The 24,229-nt window shown below is 40.7% G+C and overlaps 2 protein-coding genes across 4 annotated transcripts in view; both read left to right on the forward strand.

Annotated features, from left to right (window-relative positions):
• The first annotated feature begins 2,365 nt into the window (after positions 1–2,365).
• LOC143525420 (protocadherin alpha-C2) lies at positions 2,366–8,599 on the forward strand. The gene is made up of 2 exons (XM_077019332.1): positions 2,366–4,925; positions 5,729–8,599. Exons 1-2 carry the CDS (start codon positions 2,517–2,519, stop codon positions 5,750–5,752), a joined length of 2,433 nt encoding a protein of 810 aa, XP_076875447.1. The 5' UTR covers positions 2,366–2,516; the 3' UTR covers positions 5,753–8,599.
• Positions 8,600–12,292: 3,693 nt separating this feature from the next.
• LOC143525421 (protocadherin alpha-C2-like) overlaps positions 12,293–24,229 on the forward strand; it is a 64,223-nt gene continuing 52,286 nt past the window's right edge. Inside the window, exon 1 of one of the 3 annotated variants that reach the window (XM_077019335.1) lies at positions 12,293–14,808. In XM_077019335.1, the coding sequence (XP_076875450.1) occupies positions 12,439–14,808 (2,370 nt within the window). In that variant the 5' untranslated portion in view covers positions 12,293–12,438. Of the gene's footprint in view, positions 14,809–15,487; positions 18,008–20,885; positions 23,369–24,229 lie in introns of those variants that run through there. The other 2 variants (XM_077019340.1, XM_077019334.1) reach the window with 2 other exon arrangements.

Consider the following 24,229-nt stretch of genomic DNA (forward strand, 5'->3'; position numbering starts at 1 on the left):
GTAGTGCAGAGAACAACTTTTAAATATTAATAATAAATAAAAAAAATAAATTAAAAACAACAACTACCACCAGTGCAAATCAGGGCAATTTGCCTACTGCAACATTATTATTTCAAAAGTGCATCCGCAATATTAGTATATATTTATTTTAAGCTAAGCTAATAATAGCACCTACTAGGATTGGGCAGTATGATGACAGTGGCGGTTTTCACTAAGATCATACAGAGGGGGAAAAGCCACAATGACGATTGAGTGTTAGTTGTGAGTCAAGCGAGCTGTTTTCAAAGAAAAACACAACTGCTACAGATTAGCAACATTTTGGATTTGTTTCAAATAAAAATGAGAGACCATTGGAGCACGCCCCCACGATTCTAATTCGATAATATGATTGGTTGATAAAACTGCCAATCTATAATAAAAGCTCTCAATGTAAAAGGGCCTTTCTCTCTTTTACCTAGAAACAACGGTGTGAAATATTCTGATTGGTTGATTTTTTATTTCACCGCTGAGGTTTTTTTCAAGCACAAGTACGAAAAGTGGATTTGAAAGCCGATTTATAGGAAAAATACAAATTATTGGTGAAGCGTTATTAACATATATTACATATAATAGATAAAGCATCCTTTTTAAGATCAATTAACCTTCAGAGAAGGCGTTGAAGTCCCTGACGGTTCGCCAATGGTTTAGTGTTAATTCACCACATATTACCATTATATTACCTGTTTTTTGCCGCCTTTCTTCCTCCACTTTTCTCATTTTTCTACCCTGGGCACCAGAGGACTTCTGCCTTTTTGACGTCTTTACAGGGAGATGTCACTCACTCTGTGGCGTACAGAGAAACAGTAACGAGGTGCGCAGAGCGCGCGGGGGAGGGCGGGTTGGCGCGCGGGTGATAGGTGTCGTTTGTTGTTATTATAAGAATTATTAATTTGTCTAATAATATTAAACAATGAAATTATGAGTATGTGGACTTTGCTTGTTTTCAAATTTATTAGTTGTTCATTTGTTAAAAATAAAATAAAATAAAAAAAAACCGCATGCACGCGAGCGCCCCCCTGGACAGCCGGCGCCCCTAGCATTTGCCTATATCGCCTAATGCAGGGGTGCCCACAGTTTTGAGCTTGCGAGCTACTTATAAGATGACCAAGTCAGAAAGATCTACCGGGGTGGCGGCGAACGTAATTTGTTGAGCGGGGGGGGGGGGGGGGGGGGGGGGATGGAGAACGTAATTTGTTGAGTGGATTGCAGATTGGCTACCGTGAACGTCAATCAAAATACAACCGTCAGTGCAGATGTGCGATTCATCTACTACTATTTTATGTGACGCGATCTACGCACATTCCTTCGCGATCGACCGACACTTCCTTCGCGATCGACCGGTCGATCGCGATCGACGTAATGAGCACCCCTGGCCTAATGGAAGGGCCGGCCCTGGGTGTCAGTATTCGGGTGATTGTGATGATGGGAGTGAGAGGGTGTGTACTGCGTGCGTGCTCGTCTGTGCGTGAAGGTGTGCGCCCTCTTGTGGCGTCTAGGCTGACCCACCGTGACAATTAAAAGAGCATTTTATTCTCATAAAGACCAGTAATAATAATGAAACATCAACAAATGTTTAAAATAGGCAAAAAAAGAAAAAAAGAAAGGAAGTTAGAACTCCTCCCGGTGGAAGACAGGTGGTGTATCTCAGTGGAGGTCAGGTGGTGTATCTCAGTGGAGGTCAGGAGTCAGGGGGGTATTTTAAATCTGAAGTGTATCTTTGGTCATGGCCCTGAAACGTTATAAGCTTTTTATCACTATAAATGAGAACAAATATAAAAAAAATCGCTCAGGCGTGTACTCTAGCTGACATCTCCCTTGTCTAAAATAAATTTCCGTGTTAATCCTCCATCTTCTGCGACGAATAGTTTAGCATTTTATGTAAATGCTCTCTCATTTTACCTTATACCTTTAAGCTTTGGAAACACACTGGCATAATCTGTATACTTTATATTTCTCACCAAACGTTACGGACCTCTGGAGTGACACCAAAGGTGGATTTTCGTCTTATTTTGGCACAATTTGACACAATTATTTCGAAACATCACACTCAGTTCAGCTTTATACTTCTCTCAAAAATCTCCTTAAAATACCGGAATGCTTCAGAATTGCTTTATTCGCACGGTGTCGCTGCTCTGTGGAAAAGCGCTTAAAATCATCGCAAAGGTGTGTCCGTGGAACACTATTTCTTATTGATCTGAGATCAGCTTTACTGTTGTTGGTTACACAGGTTGTGCGCACGGGCGCTAGAGGCGACTGTTCTCGACTCAGTTCTGACTCGGTTTCTCCACCAAGGGGGCGTATTCGAGGAAGCCATGACAGATTCATATCGAGAGCAACATCCCAGATCCTCGCTAACGATGTCGGTTCGTTTGTAAAATGACAGTATGGTTTATGTGTTAATTGCCCCGTTGCAGTAAAACACGTTGCTCGGTCGTGAATCACCGTGTTGACTCCTGTCACTTAATTTCCTCGTTGCAATGGATCTCTCCGCGTTTGTGCTCCCGAGGAAAGGGCACCTCTGTTCTCTTCTTCTTTCTCTGTGGAGCGTTGCTTCAGCCGTTACACGCTACTCCATCCCGGAGGAAATTCCAGAGGGATCAGTAGTTGCGAATTTAGCAGCAGACTTGGGCCTGGACGCACGCAGTCTCGCCAAACGTAAGGTAAAGCTCGATTATATTCACAGTAAAAAATATTTGGATATTAACAAAGAGACAGGGGAAATGTTCATAGCGGAGAAGATCGACAGGGAATATTTATGTCCGGCAAAGACATCCTCATCTTGTTTTCTTAAAATGGATGTTATAATCGAGAATCCAATACGCATCTTTAATATCGAACTGGAGATCATGGACATAAATGACAACTCCCCTCAGTTTAGAAGAGAGCGCATAACACTCGATATTTCCGAATCAGCAGCACCCGGAGAGAGGTTTTCGCTAACCAATGCTGTGGATGCTGACGTTGGGGGGAACTCCATCGAAACATATTATTTGAGTGACAGTGACGAGTTTACAGTTGATATTCAATCTGGAAGTGATGGGACTAAATACGTGGACTTGGTGCTAAAGAACACTCTTGACAGAGAAAGGCAAGCTGTCCATAATTTGATACTCACTGCTGTGGATGGCGGCACACCTGCGCGGTCAGGTACAGCTAGCGTCATAGTTCAGGTGTTGGATACTAACGACAACTCACCGCAGTTTGATCGGCAGGTGTACTCGGTAGATTTAATTGAAAACGCATCTATAGGCACCCTAGTTATGCAGCTCAACGCAACGGACTTGGACGAAGGCACAAACGCCGCAGTAATTTACGCATATACGCTATACACGTCTGAGAAAACCCAAGAAAAGTTCTCACTAAATCCTAATACCGGAGAGATACGGGTAAAAGATGTAATTGACTTCGAACAGATTAAAAGCTTTGATATGTACGTTGAAGCCAAAGATAAGGCAGCAAACCCGCTTTCCGGGCAATGTAAAATAATGGTATTTATTACTGATTTAAATGACAATTATCCCGATATAACGATTAAATCTTTCAAAAGTTCAATCAAAGAAAATGTCGCCGTAGGAACACACATAGCAGTGATAAGTGTTAGCGACCGGGACTCTGGAGATAACGGCAAAGTTGACCTCTCTATAGGTGATGCTGCGTTATTACCGTTCGCGCTCAACAAGTCTTCAGAAGACTACTTTTCGTTGATTGTTAAAGACCCGTTAGACCGTGAGAAAGTCTCTAGTTATGAAATAACATTCCATGTTAGCGACAAAGGAACTCCACCACTGACTGATAACGAGACGATCAGTTTGGAGATTCTGGATGTCAACGATAACGCACCGGTGTTTCCTCAGTCATTTTACACTATCCATCTGTTGGAAAACAATGAACCCGGGGCACTTCTATGTTCTCTCACGGCTCACGATCCAGACTTGAATGAGAATCAATATCTGGTCTATTTTATCATGGAGAGGGAAATTGCTAACACCTCTATATCAATGTTATTCTCCATAAATCCGGAAAACGGTAATCTTTACGCATTACGCACGTTCGATTATGAAAGGGAAAGAGAATTTCTCTTTCACATCGAAGCAAGAGACTCTGGTATTCCGCCACTCAGCAGTAATCTGACAGTTCATATAATTATTCTTGACCAAAACGACAACACACCTCAAATAGTTTCTCCGTGGCGCTCACAAGGGTCCGTCATTGAAGAGGTGATCCCGCGGTCCGCCGACAAAGGCTCGCTAATCACCAAGGTGATCGCGCTTGACGCAGACTCAATGCAGAACTCCCGGATCACGTACCAGTTCTTACAAATCACAGACACGACCCTGTTCAGTTTGGACCAGTACAACGGCGAGATTCGCACCACCCGGATGTTCAGTTACAGAGACCCCAAACACCAACGTCTTATTATAATCGCCAGGGACAACGGGGACCCTCCTCGCTCGGCAACAGTCACCATCAAGATTTCCACTGTGGAACAGGTGGTCACGCAGTTCACAGAGACCACCGAGGTGCCCATAGAATACGACCTGTTCACAGATTTAAACCTTTACTTGCTGATCGGCTTGGGCTCGATGTCATTTTTGTTGCTGATCACCATTTTGGTCATTATTGTGCTCAAGTGTCAAAAAACCAAACCTGCCAATGCGGCCAGTCAGGGCCGGAGCAGCATCGTTAGTCAGAGGAACTCGACCATCGCGGACTCGACACTCATCTCCAGCGATGCTTACTGGTACAGTCTGTTCTTGGCAGAGACCAGGAAAGGGAAGGTGGTGGTCCGACAGCCTCTACCGAATGGGTCCGGCTTCATTGTGTCCAGTATACCCCGCAGTACCGCTCTCACCGTCACTAGCGAGTCCAGGTCTTCCACTCTACAGGTAAATATGCAACTGTGCACCTGTACACTCACACCAGTTTGAAGTAGATTATAGCCTGTACCAACATGGTGTGTGTGTGTGTGTGTGTGTGTGTGTGTGTGTGTGTGTGTGTGTGTGTGTGTGTGTGTGTGTGTGTGTGTGAGGAAAGAGAGGGAAAAAAAGGTCATGGCCAACAGGAAGTGTGTGTTTGTGTGTGTGTGTGTGTGTGTGTGTGTGTGTGTAGGGAAACAGAGGGAAAAAAAGGTTGTGTGTGTGTGTGTGTGTATGTGTGTTTTCTCCAGGAGCCTTACTTACTACCTTACTTACACTGTGAACTGCAGAATAGAACAACAATATTGGTCCATGAGTGTTGTTTTACTCACTTTAATGTACTATCACTCACATTTGTACTAGTATTGTAATATGAATTATTCAAAATGAAAATAAGTAACAATCTCATGCTTCCCTGGTGTGTTTAATAATTGTGATTTGGCTCAGTATTGATTGGTTCTGCATGATTGGAGTTGTGATTTGGTGCAAACAGTGTGATGTGGTCAGAACTGTGCAGTGATGATTTGTTCATATGATAATAACTGTGTGACTCTGCACACACAACTCACTTTAGCTGGACTACACAAGATGTGTAACCCATCCCAAACCACACATGCACACACACACACACACACACACACACACACACACACACACACACACACACACACACACACACACACACACACACACACACACACGTATATATGAGTATGACATGCTAATGATATGCTAATTGTTTTTAACTGAATGCATTTTCTGCTTCTTGACAGGAATCCAGCAGTGATCTACCCTGATCTCAACTTCCTTATAGTCAACTCCTCTGGTGATGTGATGACCTTGGGTTGCAGAACTCTCGGGATCCATTCTGATGTATTGCTGCCTCTCTTGGAATGCCTCATCTGACTGAAAAAAAAACCACATTGCTGAAAATTCCACTGAATTTGCCATCAAATCTGTAGCAACATCAAGAATCACTTTTGCATGGCTAAGAAGGCCACCTGACTTCATATGACTATGCTGAGGGTGTGAAATGGAGGAATGTAGAACCGTCATGGAACTCTCAATCCCACCACCTCATTGGACAGTGCAAACACCATGAGCGTCATGGCAACAGTCATGTGGCACTGACAAAGCCCGCTGAATTCAAACCCACTCCACAGTGTGATCTGCATGCCATCAACGAAAGCTAACCTGGACCCTAATTCATTTATATCAATTTGGATCGGTACTGCACAGGTTCCTGAGTGAGGCATGTTCACTGTGACTGCACACATGCAGAAATGTCTGTAATAAGCTGATTTGTAATGCAATATATATGGCATACATATGGTACCTGGATATGGAAAGGAAATTAAACAAACTGTATACTATGAACTAGTCATATGCGGCCATTAACGTATCAGTTGGCTAGTGCCATGATACTTATCTGCTGACATCAAAAATGGTAATGTGAAATTCAGCATGTACTTATGATGAAATGCTTGGAATATATCTCAGGTCAGCAAAGAGTTAACACTACTGCTCATGTCTGCCATCATAGGAGATGAACTACCTGCTTTCATATCCACGGTGTTTACATTGGTCAGGGCTCTTCATCTTGACTACTAGTCTCAGACTATAGTACACACTATTTAAAGAGTCAGTTCCCCGGACATAGATAAAGTGTAATATTAGACTAAATTGCTGCTTAAGTAGTGAATCTGGAAATTCATTTAGTCTAATCTTAGGCTCAATTTGTGTCTGTGAAACTGGATTATTCACTATACCTTAATAATAGTCGCTGCTTCCAGTGAATTTCCACCTCACTGACACTGCTCATGAGATTGTGCAGGCGGAGTGTGTTGGACGGACTGATCTCGCCTTACACAGAGCTGTACACCACTGCAGAGGTTTAAAGAAGCAATGAGTAGTGCTGCCAGGATCTTCTGAACTTGGTAAATAAACATTTTTTCAAGGAAATGTGCACATAAATTATGTTGCCCATCTATTTAAAATTCACAGCATCCTGTTTCTGAATTTGTGTTCGGCAGGATTGCTCTGAATACATTTAAAGAAACATGCACTTTTAAATCCCATTATAACAGGCATGATAGACATTCAAGAAAAGGTCCCTGTGAATGGACATAAAATGTAAACTTTGTGTTTGTTTTGAAAATTACACTCACATGTTATGTTCTTCATTTATGCAGTGTGTGTATTTTCATAATCAATCCAGGTTTGAACTTTTATGTGATCAATCATGTGATCAGGACTTACCAATCAGATATAATGAATTGGAGAATTAGTAAAATGCTACTCATTGTTTCTTTATAAATTATTAGACTGTTTTTTTTAATATAAGAACTGTTCTATTGACAAATTCTGTGTAGTTTTTTGGGCATTGTGTAATAAGCTTTTACAAATTTCTATCATTTTATATGGTATATAAAAATGAGTCTCTTATCAAAACAAAATTATATTATTTCTGTTGCTGCTTCTAGTGTTATGTGTAAAGTGCATTATGTTCTGGATTGTATCTGTGCTGCGATGCTGGCCAAGTTGACTCAAGAAAGTCATACTATCTGAAATATTCTGACTCACAAACTTTAATATTGTGAGGAGTTTTGTAAATATATATTTTAAATGCCAGCTCAGAAAGAGGTGAGACGGAAATACTGACAGTCAGGTGTGAAAGGCGAGAAAAGGTAGAAAATGAGGAATGAGAACTTGATGGAGGGAGAGTGCGTCAGAAATGTGGGTCACTTGTCTCAGCAGTGACGTGTGTGTCTAGACAGACAGCAGACCGGAACAAGGACACGACAGCACTCACGTCTGGCTCTGGACACTCACGTCTGGCTCTGGACACTCGCGTCTGGCTCTGGACACTCGCGTCTGGCTCTGGACACTCGCGTCTGGCTCTGGACACTCACGTCTGGCTCTGGACACTCGCGTCTGGCTCTGGACACTCGCGTCTGGCTCTGGACACTCACGTCTGGCTCTGGACACTCGCGTCTGGCTCTGGACACTCACGTCTGGCTCTGGACACTCGCGTCTGGCTCTGGACACTCGCGTCCTCGTTCCCCAACACTGTGCTTTCACATATGAATGCCACCTGCATCCTCCAATGAGGCAAAGTTCACAAAAAAGGGAAAACTGATAAACAGAAATGTGCCTTTATGTGCTTTATGGGGAAGTGCAGAAATGGTGGTGCTCGGTTTGGAAGGTGATTTGGAGCTGGACTGAGTCTGTAGCTCATCACCTGGACACACCTAGAAGTCTAGAAGCCAACCAGAGCTGGAGGAGAGCAGGTCGGACTTACACCTGAGTTTCAAATGTTCTGCTTCAACTAACAAACACTTTCCTATTTCACCACAGCAGAATCATGGCTGAAACATAGTTATTTTGCCAGGATTGTAGTGTTCTGTCAAATCTCAGTATTATTTTCACATATCCTGCTCATTTCTCCATGTACAGTCTTACAAGATGCAGTGCTGTGTGCATTCAGTGCCCAGGGACATGTTTACCAGAGGATGTACAGAAGGATGCTTGCCAGTGGATTGAGACATACATTTTCTTTTTTTAACATTACTATTATAGTGTCACTGTTTTACTAAATGTCTTTCTTGTAAATACAGCAAAATGAATAAAGGATTTAAACCATGGCTTCTGTGTTGCTCCTAAATGATTTAATATCATCTCAGTATATTCAGTCAGGATAATTTATGGTGTTCTGTGTAACATCTACTGCATTCTATGGTCTTGAGCCAGAGGCAGTATCACCATAGCAACAGTCACCATGACAACCCCTTCATTTCTCCTGATTTACAATACCAGACCTTTTAGCCCCCCCTCCCCCATGTATTAGGCCATGTAGCACGCTGGGAATACTTTAAAAACAGAATACAATACATGCAAACAAAACCCTGCATGTGTCTGTCTGTATATTAAGTGCAGGAGCGCTACAGCATATCTGATCAGCAGTAGCTCAGTTCACTCTGCAGTGATGCTGCCCTTTCAGACATCAGCACATTCTAACTATAGCTGCACCTCCCCTCCCGTCTCCCTCTCTCTCTCTCTCTCTCCCTCACACACACGCACACACGCACACACACACACACACACACACACACTGCAAATGTGTGATATAGGTCTTCACCACTAAGTGGCCCTATGGAATAAGTGCTGGAGGTAAATAGGTAAATCTCAGATGACATTTACTGACTTCCTCGGAGGCGGAATATGTAAACAACGCGCACGAGGGCATCAAATGAATTAATCGAAACTAGCTAGCGGTGGTACGCTAACAACAGCTAGCGTCGCCACAGCGGGCGGAAATTATCATACAGTTAAGCCCGCCCACTAAGACGGAAGATATGATTGGTCAATTTTACTGTCATTTGAAACTGGTATTGCGCTGAATTATAACTGCCAGGCCCTCTATAGACGAACAGCGGGCATCACAGTCCTGATAGGAGACACAGGCTCACAGGCTTCCACTTAACCCCTCACCTTCCAACACAGATTGAATAAGCACGGGTGAATAATTTATTTGCTTATATTTTTGTAATTGTTTAGATGTCGATTGTCAAACTGTAAGTAGATAAAATAAAATTGGATAAATTATATTATATATATATCTATGTTTTATGAATATTTTAGGCCCTAATATATATATTAGTGGTGGGACTTTAACGCCTTAATTTCGATTAATTAATTACAGGAAAATTAACGCACTAAAAAAATTAACGCATTTTAACGCATTTAACGCATGAGACACTTTTGCACCATGGAATGTTTCTCAGTGCGCGAGTTCCAGACATACAGATAATATGGACGCACAATAAGATCATGATGGAGGTGACTGAAGAGGCTACGCTGGTGGATGGGAAATTTAAATATAATAAACTTCCGGATGGAAATACAAACAAAAATAGTGTTATTTGCACTTTATACAGGAAGGAGTTCGCTTATCACAGGAGCACTTCCACCCTTCGTTACCACCTCAACGCAAAACATGTTGGTGCTAACGCGCAGGTCAGTAATGATAACTTATCTGATAAATGTATTCCTAGTACGATAGGGTGACCAAACGTCCGTATTTCACATCCTGTCCAGGGCGTCCCGGGTTATTTTTATAGTGAAGAAATGTCCTGGTTTTTAAATGACCTTCATTGGACCATTAAGACTGGATTAAACTTTCGGGAGTGACCGTAGCGTGCGACTCCGCACGCGTTTATACATGACGCGTCACATTGTTTGCATTGTTGTTCGCTCTCTGTGGTCGAAGATAAAGGCTTACAAGAAGCGCTGCACATCGCGTCAACTGATGCATGTTACGAACTACCGTCCAGAAAGACAATGTCGAAGAAAATCCAGCAGCTGTATGATGAGGAAAGGGAAGTAAAACAGGTTATTGTGAAGAGCGCCACAAATGTGGCTCTGACTGGGGATCACTGGACCTCAGTTAGCAACAAGAATGATCTTGGTGTGACAGCTCATATAATAGATGATGAATCTATAGATGATGAAGATCCAGTCATTTGCTTTGAGCATGCAGAAGACCACTTCTAGGCACTATGGAGATGTCTGTGGCAGAGGCCTGGGAAATTAAAGAAAAATATACCATCTAAAATGGTATTAAAAAACATCTTCTGATTTACTTCAATTCTTCTTATTCTTTCAATATCCTGAGCAAAACTCCCAAAATTAAACAACATTTTTGGTCAGAATTTCCAGTGTTCTGAACTGTTTGCTTTGTTTCCTGCACTCATCTATTGGTCTGTGTGGTAGACTGGTGGAGAAATAAACAAGATGTTGAAGTTTATGATTATGTTCATTGATTCATTCATCATTCAAACTTAAATTAATATTTCTCATGTTAAATACTGAAATGCGATTAAAATGTGATTAATTTCGATTAATTAATTACAAAGCTTCCGATTAATTAGATTTATTTTTTTAAGCGCGTCCCACCCCTAATATATATATATATATATATATATATATATATATATATATATATATATATATATATATATATATATATATATATATATATATATATATATATATATATATTTGGTACATTTCAGAGGTGGTCACTTCTGAAAATTTGATCTTCAATTTGATCATTTATTTTAAATCATATATTTATTATCTACAGGTTATAAACTATCAAAAAGTTTGATTCGTCAAGCTCAGATATGGAAGCAGTTTTTTCTTTATTAGATGTAAATTGGTATGCAGTAACAGGGTTGCAACTAACAGGGTTGCAAATTTAGGCTAAGTTGTGGTCTACCCCAGGAACAGATGCTCACTGTAAAATTTAGCTATGTATACAAGATCAAGGACAAATATGGTTATATAAGTATATAAAGTAAATTTTGACTCTACTCAATATTAGTCTTACAATATGAGGAACAGTGTTGCATTCACACACACAACTTGGACAAACATATTTGAAAAAAAAAACCCTTACCATTTTTCTTGCCATGTGGGCAGGAAATGTCCTTGTGATGCAAATTCCTTTGTGCCAGTAAACAAATATTTTTAACCCTTTCTCTGCCAGATAAAATTCCTTATGTTAACAGGGCTGCGTGCATGTTGTGGGACACAACTTAATAGTGTAAAAACTGTGACATGCAATACAATGTAAACCAAAGAAGTTTTTATAAGTAAAGGAGATGCATTTCAACAATATACAAGAGGAAGTAATAGGAAATAATTTATTTAGAGCTTTTTTTAATTGTTAAATTTGGCAAAGGATTTGGTAAACCAATGTGTGGGACAAGAGAAAACGGCCATTTTTTGAGGTGGTTCAAAGGTATTAGGTCTTTTGAATAATATCTAAGGCGCTTATTTTTCCACCAAATTTTACAGTTTGTCATATAACAAGTACATTAAAAAAAATATAGTCATTTAGATATTTTGGATATGTACATTTGAAATATATATATATATATATATATATATATATATATATATATATATATATATATATATATATATATATATATATAACAACAGATAAAAAGTAACCTAAAAAAATTAAGCAACTTTTCTTCTTTACTGAGAATACACCACCAGCCAATTTACCGGATTTAGCACGCACTTTTAAAAATAAAACGTTTGTTAGTGTTAGAAAATGGTTTAAAAAATCAAAGAACCTTGCGATGTTCGTGGTATTTAGGTTTTCTATAGGATTTTTTTTTATTCGATTGCATGTCCAATAATGAAAAATACATTGTGAATATACATTACACATATAGAGTCACACGATGGCACTATCTACTAAGAAATCAGAAAGGGGCATTTTTCGTTTGCGCTCCTCCTACTTCATGAAAACGCAGGAGAACAACAGCTCGCTTAGGTGGGGACAGTGTCGTCTGTGTACAAATATCCGCAATTTTGTTCAGATTTTCAATATATTTCTTTTTAAGAGGAAGCGTAATGTTGAAAAGAACTATATCGCTACATCGGGTTTAACTGAAAAGTGTGGACTATGTCTTCGGCCAATGAGGTCCGATGTTTATGGACTGTGATACTGATTTCCTTTTGTGCAAGGACTGTAATTTCCCGTCAGACCGTTTACTCTGTGTCTGAGGAGGTGAGTCCAGGAACATTTGTCGGAAATCTTGCCAAAGATTTACATTTAAAATTGGATGAGCTTGAATCTCGCATGCTTAGGATTGTTTCAGGATCAACGAAGAAACATTTTGATGTAAACATAAAAACTGGTGCTCTCTTTGTAGAGGAGGTGATAGACCGAGAGGAGCTCTGTCCAAATAGCAACGCATGCACTGAGACCTTAGAAGTCATAGTCAATAATCCCCTGAATGTATACAGTGTAGATGTAAAGATACTGGATATCAACGATAACACACCAACTTTTCCAGAAAAATCACAAAATATCCGCATTTCTGAGCAGACGTTTCCAGGGGCAAAATTTCCTCTGCTTAGCGCAGAAGATGCAGATGTAGGAAGCAATTCTATAGCGTCTTACAAACTATTACCCAACGCATTTTTTAACTTGGAGGTAAATGCGGAGACCGATAGTGGGCCTTCTCCCGAGCTCGTGCTGCAAAAAGCGTTAGACAGAGAAAAACAGCACGAAATTCATCTCGTCCTTACTGCAGTTGATGGTGGAAAACCCCTGCGCTCAGGGACAACAAATATTATTGTCACCGTTTTAGACGCGAACGATAACGCGCCAGTGTTTACCAAGCCAGTATACAAAGCACAGGTCCCAGAAAACGTCTCTCTCGGTACAGTTATATTAAAGCTCAACGCCACCGATTCCGACGAGGGCGTTAATGGTGAGATCACCTACACGTTTAAACAAGGTCAAAAAGGAATTTCGGACAAGTTCGACATTAACAGCAGCACTGGAGAAATAGCCGTTGTGGGCACTCTGGATCACGAGGAGACGAACGCGTACGAAATCCGCGTGGAGGCCCGGGACGGAGGCCACAGTCCTCTGGCGTCACACTGTAAAGTGCTAGTGGAGGTGCTTGACATTAACGACAATGCACCAGACATTAAAGTTTCGTCGCTTTTGGAGACCGTGAGCGAGGGCGCGAAGAAAGGCACGGTAATTGCGTTTATCACGGTTCAGGACAAAGATGAGGGTAAGAACGGCAAGGTGCGTTGTTCTGTAACAAAGAACTCGCCCTTTGTACTGGAATCCACCCAAACCAAATACTATTCACTCGTGTTAGGATCGGACCTTGACAGAGAAACGAACGCACTGTACAACATCTCAATAACTGCCACAGATGACGGTATGCCACCTCTCTCCAGCATCGCCGTCGTAACTGTTCATATTTCTGACGTGAATGATAACGCACCTGGATTCCCAGATTCGTCCATTAACGTGTACGTAAAGGAAAACAGCGCAGCAGGTGCACTGTTGACTATCGTGACAGCGCAAGACAGCGATGTTGGGGACAATGCACAAATAACGTACTCCTTACCCGAAAACTCAAATGTGCCCATGGCCGCGGCTGTCAGCATCAACTCTGTCACAGGTGAAATTTACAGCATGCAGTCTTTCAACTATGAAGAAATCCAACACTTGCAGTTTCAGGTTCAAGCCAAAGACTCTGGTGTTTCACCTTTAAGTAGCAATGTATCAATAAATGTGTTTATCCTGGATGAGAATGATAACAGTCCAGTTATTCTGCCACCTTATTCTGATCCCGGGTCAGTCAACACTGAGAACATTCCCTACTCTGCTGATGTGGGCTACTTTGTGGCTAAAATCAGAGCTGTAGATGCAGATTCTGGTTATAATGCTTTGTTATCTTATTACTTAACTGAACCCAAGGGGACTAATCTCTTCCGAATAGGGAACAGCAATGGAGAAATCAGGACTAAAAGACGAATGAGCGACAATGACTTAAAAACTCATCAGCTGGTTGTTTTGGTATCTGATCATGGGGAACCTTCACTATCAGCAACAGTGACTGTTGACGTCGTAGTTCTTGAAAATATGGACGATGTGCGACCTTCACTACGACAAGTGCCGATAAAAGAAGACAGTTTTTCTGATCTGAATCTGTATCTGCTCATCGCTATAGTCTCAGTATCAGTGATATTTTTACTGAGCCTCATGGGTTTAATAGCAGCTAAATGCTACGGGACAGACGGCAGTTTCAGCGGGTACAGCGCTCCAGTGGTCACTACACACCCTGACGGGAGCTGGTCTTACTCTAAATCCACTCAGCAGTATGACGTGTGTTTTAGCTCAGACACACTGAAGAGTGACGTAGTGGTTTTCCCATCGCCGTTTCCACCAGCAGACGCAGAACTGATCAGCATTAACGATGGAGACACTTTTACTCGCACACAAACTCTTCCTAGTACCGGGAAGGTAAGAGCTTTTATCATTGTTTCTACTATTTTATCAATAAAACAAATAAACAATGTTGGAACATTTCAGTTTCTAGTTATGCTATAAAACAATGATTAAAAGAGGCAAGTGATTTCTTGAAAAGTGGAAAGATTTATTGTTTCCAGAAGACAGAGTTGCAAATCTTTATCGCCATTAGGTTACTTTATGCTGTCTGCAATGGATGTCATTTAATCTGTGATCTTACACGGGCTTTACCGTTCCAATGGTAATATTGCATCTGTTTACGGTGTTCAGCACCGGGTGGTGGACAGCGACATTTACAATCTGCTGCATTTTCACTCTTCACTGTGCGTATAGGATATAATTAACTAAAATTGTCCTGAGGTGTGGATGTAAATTTCAAGGAATTGAAAGTTATTTAAGTTATTAAAGTTGTGTTTTTAAATGAATAAAATGTTACTTGATTTATTTATTTATATTTATAATAATAGTCATCAAATATCCGTGCAGTTTTAGCGCACTCATTAACGTAGGTTTTACTTTTTCAAAATCAAATTCAGAAAATAACACGATGCTGAACTTAATTAAGTTAAAAAAGAGACTCGTTTGAGTTTTCCTTATCCGCAAGAGGGCACTGTCTGCTTGCAAAACGCGTGAGCGTTTGTACTATGACTAATGAACCAGCCCGAAAGCTGGTTGGGTTATGTGCACTGTAGTCGTTCTACTGAAAAGACGCACTAATGATTATATCATTTTCCTTTATATAACATTTTTGTAGTTATTCCTGACGGAGAAGAATATCCGCTTAATTTGGGACATGCGTCGTGGAAGTGCAGGGTAAAAAATATAGGTGAAGATGACGGGACAGCTTTGGATTGTATTTCTGTGCTGGATGTCGCTTTGTTTTGAGAACGTCTTGTCGGGACATGCTGTGTATTCTGTTTCCGAGGAGGTGAGTCCAGGGACAATTGTTGGAAATTTAGCGAAGGACCTGGGTCTTAATGCGGCCGATCTGGGGTCGCGAGGACTTCATATTGTTTCAGGATCGTCGAAAAAACATTTCGACGTTGATCTAAAAACTGGGGCCCTGTTCGTGTTAGAATCGGTAGACAGAGAGCAGCTCTGTCCAAATAGCCCGACCTGCACGGAGACTCTGGAAGCGATTGTCAGCAAACCTTTAGAGATGCACAGCGTTGAAATAAAAATACTTGACATTAACGATCACTCTCCCGTCTTTCCTGGAAAATCACAAACTGTCCGTATCGCAGAGACTGCGTTCACGGGATCTAAATTTCCTTTACTAGGCGCTGATGACCCGGATATAGGAAGCAATTCGATCAGTTCATACAAGCTTTCCCCAAATTCCTTTTTCAACTTGGAGGTACATACTGATACCACTCAGGGTTTATCTGCCGAACTGGTGCTGCTTAAGAATCTTGACCGAGAGAAGCAATCTTTGATCCGGCTTGTGCTCTCTGCTGTTGACGGGGGCAGACCTCCACGATCCGGCACAACAGAAATAATTGTGATTATTTTAGATGCTAATGATAATGCGCCTGTGTTTTCGAAGTCTGTCTATAAAGTTTTAGTTCCGGAGAATGTTGCTCTTGGCGCAACCCTTTTAAAATTGAATGCCACCGATCTCGACGAGGGCTCTCATGGCGAGATTACATATTCCTTTAAGCAAGGTCAGAAGGGAATATCGGAGAAATTCTCCATTGACTCAAGCACCGGAGAAATTTCGGTCACTGGCACATTAGATTATGAAACCACAAGCGCGTACGAGATTCGCGTAGAGGCCCGAGACGGAGGCGCTACTCCACTTGCATCTCACTGTAAGGTCCTCGTAGAGGTAATTGATGTGAATGACAACGCACCGGATGTTAAACTGTCCTCTCTCCTCGACAGCGTCAGAGAGGATGCCAAGAAAGGGACAGTAATTGCATTAATCACCGTGCAGGACAAGGACGGGGGTAAAAACGGGAAGGTGAATTGCTTCGTCTCTCAGAATTCCCCCTTCACCTTAGAGACTACTCAGGGAAAGTACTACTCTCTTGTTTTGAATGGGGTGCTTGACAGAGAAGAAACTGACCTGTATAATGTCTCAGTAACAGCTGCTGATGAGGGCGTCCCCTCTCTCTCCAGCGCCACTCTTCTTACTGTCCGTATTTCCGATGTGAATGACAACGTACCTCGCTTCCCAGAACCTTCTATTAACGTTCATGTAAAAGAAAACAGCCCGGCTGGTGCTGTAATATCGACAGTTTCAGCTCACGACATCGACATTATGGAAAACGCTCGAGTGACCTATTCTTTACTTACCAACTCTCTCACATCTGCATTATCAGCAGTAAACATCAATTCTGTCACAGGTGAAATTTATAGTTTGCAGTCATTCAATTATGAGGAAATGAAAATTTTCCAGTTTCAAGTTCAGGCTACTGATGGAGGTCTTCCACCTTTAAGTAGCAACGTAACAATAAATGTGTTTATCCAGGATGAGAATGACAACAGTCCAGTTATTTTGCCACCTTATTCTGATCCTGGATCAGTCAACACTGAGAACATTCCCTACTCTGCTGACGTGGGCTACTTTGTGGCTAAAATCAGAGCTGTAGATGCAGATTCTGGTTATAATGCTTTGTTATCTTATTACTTAACTGAGCCCAAGGGGACTAATCTCTTCCGAATAGGGAACAGCAATGGAGAAATCAGGACTAAAAGACGAATGAGCGACAATGACTTAAAAACTCATCAGCTGGTTGTTTTGGTATCTGATCATGGGGAACCTTCACTATCAGCAACAGTGACTGTTGACGTCGTAGTTCTTGAAAATATGGACGATGTGCGACCTTCACTACGACAAGTGCCGATAAAAGAAGACAGTTTTTCTGATCTGAATCTGTATCTGCTCATCGCTATAGTCTCAGTATCAGTGATATTTCTACTGAGCCTCATGGGTTTAATAGCAGCTAAATGCTACAGGACAGACGGCAGTTTCAGCGGGTACAGCGCTCCAGTGGTCACTACACACCCTGACGGGAGCTGGTCTTACTCTAAATCCACTCAGCAGTATGACGTGTGTTTTAGCTCGGACACACTGAAGAGTGACGTAGTGGTTTTTCCATCGCCGTTTCCGCCTGCAGACGCAGAACTGATCAGCATTAACGATGGAGACACTTTTACTCGCACACAAACTCTTCCTAGCACTGAAAAGGTAAGAACATTTAGCTCTTCATATTTGTGTTGTTGTCTGCAATATGTTTACGCATATACAAATCATCACTGAAAATGTATTCATTGTCTCGGTCACTTGCATTATCATTTGATAGTGAGGAGTGTTTCAGAACTATTTACTGGACAGTGTTATTCAGTAATGTGAGTTGCTACCTTAAAGGAATTTTCTTATATTCTTGTGTTTTTTATCTTTTTTCTGACTTACTGGAGCACTTTGTAATTTAGCATTTAGATGTGGTTTGATTTTGTGCTTGGGTTACTATGACAGACTTGCTGTCCTCCAATAACTTCAAAGCAGTTCACTTTTGAATATTGAAGTTGTTGCTGTTAAAATCTGAGCTTTTAAAAAATGAAATAAAAGGCAACATTGGGTTACATTGGGTTACACCTGTTTAACTCTGTTTAACTGTTTAACATTAAGTTAGGTTTTCGGTTAGGTTTGGACATAAATATGCTCATTTAAAAATCAACATCCCTGGAGCTGTCCATGGTCCTTAGGCCTTTTCCAGGTCTTGTGTTGATAAAGTATTTTTAATTCAATTGCATAAAAAAAAATGAGTGAAAAACATTACACAGAAAGATCCACACAATCTTGAAAGTACAGAGACATCTCACTCCAAGCTCAACTAGAAAAGTCTTCGTTCAGTACATTCCTACCCAACTTTCATACTAATGATCCAATAGGATTTATTTTTCTTTTTTCAAAAACCAAACGAAATCAGTCATATTGTTGTAATTGACACTGTCCACACATCAATATGTTGTATATCATTTTACTCATGTAAATTTGAAACTGAGCCATGTTGGCTTTTTGTTAAGAAAGCTAACCTCACCCAACACAAGAAAAGTAAGAGCATTTAGCTCTTGTAATTTGTGTTGTTGTAAGCAATATGTTTACACATATATTTAAATAATCATTGAAAATGTATTTATTGTTTCTGTCAATTACATTGTTATTCAAAAGTGAGGAGTGGTTCAGAACTATTTGCTGGACAGCAATATTCAGTAATGTGAGGTGCTACTTAAAATCATTTTTATGTTAATGTGTTTCTAATCACATTTGTTTTTAAACACACATTTGTTTTAACACGTGTTTTTAAACACACTTAAAATTGTTGGGCAACCAATTATAAATATGATCTCAAAAGTGGTTAAAGGTTTGATTTTGTGCAAAGGTTACTATGTTGTACCCAATGTCCTCCGATAGATTAAATATAGTCACTCTTAAATTTCTGTTAAATACACATAAATGATACTACACACTACTGTAGACCATAATACACATAAATGATACTACATACTACTGTAGACCCTAATACACATAAATGATACTACACACTCCTGTAGACCATAATACACATAAATTATCCCTCTCCTTTATTTCCAGTTAGTACATTATTATGGGTGTATTATAATTTGACAATTTCATCTGTACATGCAGTTTGTCTCCACATGTTAGCTCGGTACTTGATTCATAATAAACCAGTGGACAGATCTTAAAAGGTTAATTTTGAGGAATAACCAAGTTCAAGTATAAAGTTTAAATACAATTTATTTATATTATTTATAGAATATTTTTCACCTCTCAAACCATCTTTATTAGGTATGATTGTGTATAAATTTGTAAGGTTGTCTGATAAAAGTAGGGATTTGGCAGGTAGCATTTAAGACTTTTACTTGAATTCAGTAAGATCTTTATTTGATTTCAGTAAGACCTTTATTTGAATTCAATAAGACCTTTATTTGAATTTAGTAAGACTTTTATTTGAAGCAGGCAGCTGCTTAGCAGTTGTGACTAGGTGACCTAAAACACCCTGTGATTAGTTGATTGGCCACTTGTTGTGATTCTTGGTTGAGCTGAATGACAATAACTAGATTGGACAAACTCTGCAGCTGCAGCTTTCATTAAAAATCATGTTCCTTCCAGGATATCTTGAGACACATTATATATGACTATTGTATTTGAATTATATGTGTCATCAAGTAACAAAGAGTCAATGTAATTATATAGTGAAACTTATTTTTTTAAGTGTGGAAGTTTGGACTCATTTACGGCACATTCAGGTCTTACAACTGTGACGCTCGCAGAAAGGAGGCACGACGAGCGTCTCAAGGTGCAACACACAACGTTTATTTACGCACACACGAAAAGCCCAGCACATACGGTGCAAGCACGCTAACGCATATGCTTGCACAGGCATGAACTTTAGACAAAGACGAGCACACGACACTGCGCGAACGCACATTAAATAGGTGAGTTACACAGACCCACGTGACCTCGAGACAAGGCACAGGTGTAACAAACGAACACGCTCACAAACAACCCACACCCACGGAAGTACAAACATGGACATAACAGCACGCAGACGACGTCATGACACGCCCACAGGGAAGGGTCCGGAGCTGTCACCGTGACAACAACATTGCATGTGACCTTTGGAGTGTTTTGTCCTTAATTAACTATGAGGAAGAAATATTAACTTAAATTCTGTAAATATACTGCTGGTTTCATCGTTCATTGTTCCATTGTTCATGTTCAGACTAAAGATAATTTGATTTTGTGTTCTAACTATTGGTTCTTACTTTAATGTGACACCTTTTTGACAGCAAATATTTTCTTTATTCCTTTATAGTATCTTCACGATTAATCAAAGTTATTTTACTTTTTTATGCATTTTAACAGTTATTTTTCTTTCAGATACACATGAATCTTCCAATGGCTAAGGGATGTGAAACAGCTATTTGTGCAATGTAGCTGAGAAAGTTGGATGAATGTTGGTTTTTCGCGACACAAGAGGTCGCTGTTGACCATGATTACTCAGACTGTAACACTCTTTCGGCACAGAGAAAGGCGGAGAACAGACCTTCTTTCTATCGAGCGTATAAACGCTCTTGAGGATAGTGATTTCAGTTTGGTGTTTATTGTTGCAATACACGGGCTTTGGTGTATTTCATAAAGGAGGAAATGGCTACCATATTTTTTAGATCATATCTCTTCTTTCGGATTCTCCTATTTCTTTTTTTGTGTAATTTTTCGTCTAGTCAGACTGTCTATTCCGTGACAGAGGAAGTGCACAAGGGAACCGTGGTTGGAAATATGGCGAAGGATCTTAACTTCAATGTTCGAGAAATGGAGTCGCGTTTGTTTCAGATTGTGTCCGGAACAAACAGGAAGTATTTTGATGTAAACCTAAAGACTGGTGAGTTATTTGTAAATGAGAGAATCGATCGAGAGCATCTTTGTTCCGCGAGCCAAACGTGTTCTTTACATCTTGAAGCAATTGCGCAAAATCCATTAAGACTTTTTACTATCGGTGTCAATATATTGGATGTCAATGACAACGCCCCGTCATTCCCATATAAAACATATGATATAAACATTACCGAACTCGCATTTCCCGGTGACCGATATCCTTTGCCCCGGGCAAGTGATGCAGACGTGGGCATTAACTCCGTTAAAAGCTATAAGCTTAGTCCAAATGAACATTTTTCTCTTAACATCCAGAGCAGTGGAGAGCGGAATATCTCACCACAGTTAGTTCTGCAGAAAGCCTTGGACAGAGAGAAACAGGCTGTGGTTAAAGTCGTGCTCACTGCCTTTGACGGAGGAAAGCCTCTCCGGTCTGGGACGCTTGATGTGACTGTAAATGTAATCGATGTAAACGACAACACGCCGTCATTCAGTAAGGAGATGTACAAAGTTAGTGTACAAGAAAACACGGCCATTGGGACACCGGTTATAAAATTGAACGCTAGCGACATGGACGCAGGTGAAAATGGAGAAATCGTTTATTCCTTGATAAGTCATGGGAAAGAAAAGTCATCCGACATTTTCCGGATAGATCCAGTGACTGGTGAAATCAAGGTGAAGGGACCATTGGACAGAGAGGATGGCGCAGCGTTTGAGCTGCACGTCCAGGCCCAGGATAGGGGCGCCTCCCCTCGGTCATCTCATTGCAAAGTTTTAATCGAAGTGCTCGACGTCAATGACAACGCTCCGGTCATATCAGTCACATCTCTCACGAGCACAGTGAGAGAAGACGCGAATTCCGGTACGGCAGTTGGGTTAATAACGATCGCGGACAACGATATAGGTCGAAACGCAGAGATCAGTGCTCGGGTTACGGAATCTAGTCCGTTCACACTTGAACCGTCTTACAAAAACTATTATTCGTTAGTGGTGAATGGACCTTTGGACAGAGAGACAATGTCCCAGTATAACGTCACCATCACGGCTGTCGACAAAGGTGCTCCGTCGCTGTCCAGCAACATGGTTCTTATCATTCATGTTGTTGATGTGAATGACAATACGCCCCGTTTTCCAAACACCATTCTGGATTTTTATGTGAAGGAAAACAGTCCCGCTGGAGATATTATAGCAACAGTGACTGCGCGTGACCCGGATATTAATGAAAACTGTCAGATTATATACTCGATTGCTGGGAACGGTATGGAAAGTTCACTGACTGCTATGTTTGATATTAATCCCACAAGTGGCGAAATATACAGTAAGCAGTCGTTTAATTATGAGGAAGTTAAATCATTCCAGTTTCAAATTCAAGCCATTGACTCTGGTGTTCCACCTCTCAAAAGTAACTCGACAGTAAATGTGTTTATCCTGGATGAGAATGATAACAGCCCAGTTATTTTGCCGCCTTATTCTGATCCCGGATCAGTCAACACTGAGCACATTCCCTACTCTGCTGATGTGGGCTACTTTGTGGCTAAAATCAGAGCTGTAGATGCAGATTCTGGTTATAACGCCCTGCTGTCTTACCACGTAACTGAACACAAGGGCACTAATCTCTTCCGCATTGGAACCAGCACTGGAGAAATAAGGACTAAGAGACGAATGAGTGACAACGACCTAAAGACTCATCCACTTCTAATTTCCGTCTGTGACCACGGAGAACCGTCTCTGTCGGCGACCGTCTCTATGGATGTGGTGGTGACTGAAAGTCTTGACACTGTGCAGCCGTCACTAAGACACATGCCAGTTAAAGAGGAGGGATTCTCTGATCTGAATCTGTATCTGCTCATCGCTATAGTCTCAGTATCAGTGATATTTCTACTGAGCCTCATGGGTTTAATAACAGCTAAATGCTACGAGACAGACGGCAGTTTCAGCGGGTATAGCGCTCCAGTGGTCACTACACACCCTGACGGGAGCTGGTCTTACTCTAAATCCACTCAGCAGTATGACGTGTGTTTTAGCTCAGACACACTGAAGAGTGACGTAGTGGTTTTCCCATCGCCGTTTCCACCAGCAGACGCAGAACTGATCAGCATTAATGAAGGAGACACTTTTACTCGCACACAAACTCTTCCTAGCACCGGGAAGGTAAGACCACCGGTTGTTCCATCTTTGTTCAGTTTTGTTCGGCAAACGCACTTTTATATTTTAAATATTTTCCCTGACTGCCATTATTATTAATGAAGGGGACACTTTTACTCGGACACAAACTCTTTATAGTCCTGGGAAAGCAAGATTGTTAATTATATTTTAATTGTGGATTCTATTTAAGCTAATTATTGTTCGGTTTTTATATCCTCCGTTCTTCCATTCAAACGGTTTTTGAGTGCAACATTTCGCTAGCAAAGCTTGACCGTTCGGCCACGTCTCCATTTTGGTCTGACAGTTTCTTTGACATTTGATGTAGATTGTGTTTTAAATATCTGCCCCGTTACACTACCCATTAGTTATAGTCTTAGAAATTTTGTTTCTGAAATTCGTTTAATTTTAAACTGGCTTTTTGGCTTTACAGTGAAAGTTATCGTGTTTTATTGTGACAGAGGCTGTAGTTAAATATATCGTTACATAATCTATTCAAGCAAATTTCTCATGTCTAACTGAACTTGTTAGAATTTCGTACTGTTTTGATATTATTGTCACTTCAGCACCATACCAAGGAAATCTCGGTGGTCGTCAGTGTCTGTGGTGGGGGAGCTAAGCAAAACACAATACACTAAGTGTATCAGTTTGATCTCTGTTCTGTTATAATCATTACAGGAAATATCTTCATATCTCGTCATTTGGGCAAACAACATCAACAACAACAACAATTCAAAAATTACCTAAAAAAGAACAACAAGAAGAAAAATAGCGATGTGGTACAGTGGACCACGGATTTGAATGTAGACCTTTTTGTATACGAAACTGCTACTATAAAGTGTTGTTGAAATAGCAAATGCGGTTGTTCAG

This window comes from Brachyhypopomus gauderio, chromosome 10 (assembly GCF_052324685.1).
Source record: "Brachyhypopomus gauderio isolate BG-103 chromosome 10, BGAUD_0.2, whole genome shotgun sequence".
Taxonomy (NCBI): domain Eukaryota; kingdom Metazoa; phylum Chordata; class Actinopteri; order Gymnotiformes; family Hypopomidae; genus Brachyhypopomus; species Brachyhypopomus gauderio.

What these genes read in the sequence shown, in the direction of transcription:
- LOC143525420 (XM_077019332.1), top strand. Translation starts at nt 2,517, where the DNA reads ATGGATCTCTCCGCGTTTGTGCTCCCGAGGAAAGGGCACCTCTGTTCT. An exon ending in CCAGGTCTTCCACTCTACAG is followed by an intron (nt 4,926 to 5,728) that starts GTAAATATGCAA and finishes GCTTCTTGACAG; the next exon opens with GAATCCAGCAGTGATCTACC.